The 2,610-nt window shown below is 48.4% G+C and overlaps 1 protein-coding gene across 2 annotated transcripts; it reads right to left on the bottom strand.

Annotated features, from left to right (window-relative positions):
* On the bottom strand, positions 1-2,396 carry LOC123183239 (peroxisomal membrane protein PEX14). 2 transcript variants are annotated; one of them, XM_044596007.1, is made up of 7 exons: positions 2,175-2,396; positions 1,324-1,565; positions 1,190-1,235; positions 894-955; positions 712-756; positions 563-631; positions 1-436 (listed from the first exon to the last, which is right to left on the bottom strand). In XM_044596007.1, exons 1-7 carry the CDS (start codon positions 2,221-2,223, stop codon positions 221-223), a joined length of 729 nt encoding a protein of 242 aa, XP_044451942.1. In that variant the 5' UTR covers positions 2,224-2,396; the 3' UTR covers positions 1-220. The 2 variants fall into 2 exon arrangements, with proteins under 2 accessions (XP_044451942.1, XP_044451943.1); XM_044596008.1 differs by having other exon boundaries at positions 1,324-1,556; positions 2,175-2,344.
* Between the last annotated feature and the right edge of the window lie 214 nt (positions 2,397-2,610).

Below are 2,610 nucleotides of genomic sequence, written 5' to 3'. Positions count from 1 at the left end.
AGTGAAGAATGCCAATGATAAGTACATATTGTAGGTGCTCATTTCCAGCAAGAATCCAATCCCAGCTTCCCAAAAATGTCGCTGACCCCCTAAACTAAACTAGTTTCTGATAATAACGGAAGATGCAACAATGTGGTGCTGGAATCTGAAGCAGCATCAGGTCGACGCTGATTCACATCATGTCCTGATCCCACCGCCGTTCGTCTATGCATTTCCAGAGTTACTGCTTTGGCGAGGTGGCAACGCCATCCACGGGGGCTTCAGAGCCTGTAGCCGGCTCTGCCGTCAGCATCAAGTTCCCGTGACCGGAGCTGTTGTTTGATCCCGTGGCCTGGCTGGTGCCATCGGTTTGAACTCCTGACGACGATTCGCTGGGGTTGCTTGTGTGAGCTTTCAGGTCCAGGCCGGAACTTTGTTGGCCTTGCTTCTCCCACGGCTGTTCAACAGGCAACAGAAATGTGAGCCAACCATAGTTCTGAAGCAAGTCCGAGGGCATCATGAAGATACTCTAAAAGTTTATACTCATCATCAGATTGATTAGCCTACAATTTCAAGTGCAAACCTTGGGCTTGGGTGCCATACTGGGTTTCGAGATTGGCTGATCAGGGTTTGGTGGCTCATCATTAATATCCTATATCACAAAATAATAGGGTTACAGAGTCCTCTTGTTGCAGCAATAATACTAGGGAGACAAATAGAAATTTAGAATGCCTGGATATCATCTGGCCGCTCTCCCCTCTGTATCATTTCCATGACCTGTCAAGTGTTAAGTCCAATATGACAGTTTAGAGACAACTTCCGGTTCAATATCAACATGTTCAGACTGAACTAAGTTAGTCATATGCTAGCATGAGTTCGTGACAGAAAAAAAAATGATGCCCAAGATAGCGAACCTCCATATATGATTTTGGGTGCCGGGGCACCACAGGGGTTAAAGTTTCAGGATCAGGACTTCCTACAAAATTAAAGTAGGAATGTCAGAAAAAAGAATGTTTTGATGAAGTCATTTAGAGCAGTGCTGAACTGAAGATACAACTGAAAGGGGAAGTTGATATGGAATCACCATTTACTTATACAGAAAAACAAACCGAAAAGCTATCAATAACCTTGACAGGATCCACGGTGACATCAAATTAGAACTAAACCCGGAGGCCTTAGAATCACTAGTAAACTGACTGTTCTCACATACCTTGAGATTCACACATATTTGAGTTTGTAGAGTTTGAAGGTGGGCTCTGCAAATTACAAAAGTGAAGTTAACGAAAAGAGCAAAAGTTGAGAACAACCAGGGACAAGTAGATAGTGAAAGAAAAAAGAACTTACAAGTAAACGTCGAAATGCTTCTTCAATTTCGTCCATGGTGAGCCCTTTATTTTCCAGGAAGGAACGCCTCTGGACATCGGAAGATGCCACGACTTTGGGGTGACTCAGAAAACTAACGGCACTCTGGACCAGTTCCTCCCTCACGGGTTCAGAGGTCGCAACAGCCGCTTCTCCTTTCATGTCTTCCTGCTCTTTCGTGTCTTGCGACGTACTACTCCCATGAGGAGCAGCTTCTGAGCTACCTAAAGTGAGGGCAAAATTAATCTCAATACCCAGTTTGATTTCTCCGCCGATCATGATGAAACACCGGCAGAGGCAAAAATATACACGCTAAAAATGTGGCAGCACACACAGTGTACGGTGGTCACTCGGTATATTACGAGGGTATATATCTACGCACAAGAACGCTAACCTAGGTTAGTCTGCTATATGCTGTCCTCTACGCGCCGGTTTGAACAGGGATGTCTGAATGAAATCATGAATTGTTCTGAACAATACACAATACTTCAAAAGGATTAGATTAATCATCAGGCGAACGCATGGGCAAACAGACCAGCAGAAGCCGAGAGCCAGAGCCATGCGGCCCCTGCTCTGTCGCCACAGATCAATCAGACGAACCTAGCACTACCATAGTAGCCCCATCACTGGTCTACCGCCGCAGCAACGAGAACTCGGAGGATCACTGGACGAATTAGTGCTGCCATGAGCAGCTTCTGAGCTGACCAAGCAAGAAGTGCGAATTCGCTTGCTCTTTCGTAACCCTAGCAGCGGCATGCCAGCACTCAGCAGCAACCGGCGGCGGAACCAAGCGAGACAGAGAGATGGGGGAAGACGTGGTGTGCGAGCCGGACCTGGATCCCGCGCCTCGTCGGCCGGGGACGACGCCGGCGGATCCGCCATTAGAGCAGCTTCGCCGAGGATAAGATCGGGGGAAGGGGAAGGAGGTGGACTCGGGAGGACTTGTGCGTGTGACTGACGTGCGGGTCCCGCTCTAGTCTTGGTTCTTGGATGGGCCGGGCTCTACCGGGCTGTCCGCTGCCACCATAACCATTTCCCTTTTGGAAACACTTTCTATCACGGCATTCGCCAGACCGGTCGTGAGACGTCGATGTGTTTTTATCTCACGGCTGACGTTGCTTCTAAAAGTCCGTAGATGTGTTTCCAAACCCAATTGATTTTCGTCCCACGTCTCGCCTATAATCCCTCCTCGCATTAACTGACATGCCCCAAACACATCCGTCCCTCGATCCATCCCGCCCTCCTGATTCCTCTCCAGCCCCCGAGCTC

This window comes from Triticum aestivum, chromosome 1D, assembly GCF_018294505.1.
Source record: "Triticum aestivum cultivar Chinese Spring chromosome 1D, IWGSC CS RefSeq v2.1, whole genome shotgun sequence".
In the NCBI taxonomy this organism is placed as follows: domain Eukaryota; kingdom Viridiplantae; phylum Streptophyta; class Magnoliopsida; order Poales; family Poaceae; genus Triticum; species Triticum aestivum.
This window is presented reverse-complemented; position numbering and strand designations above follow the sequence as displayed.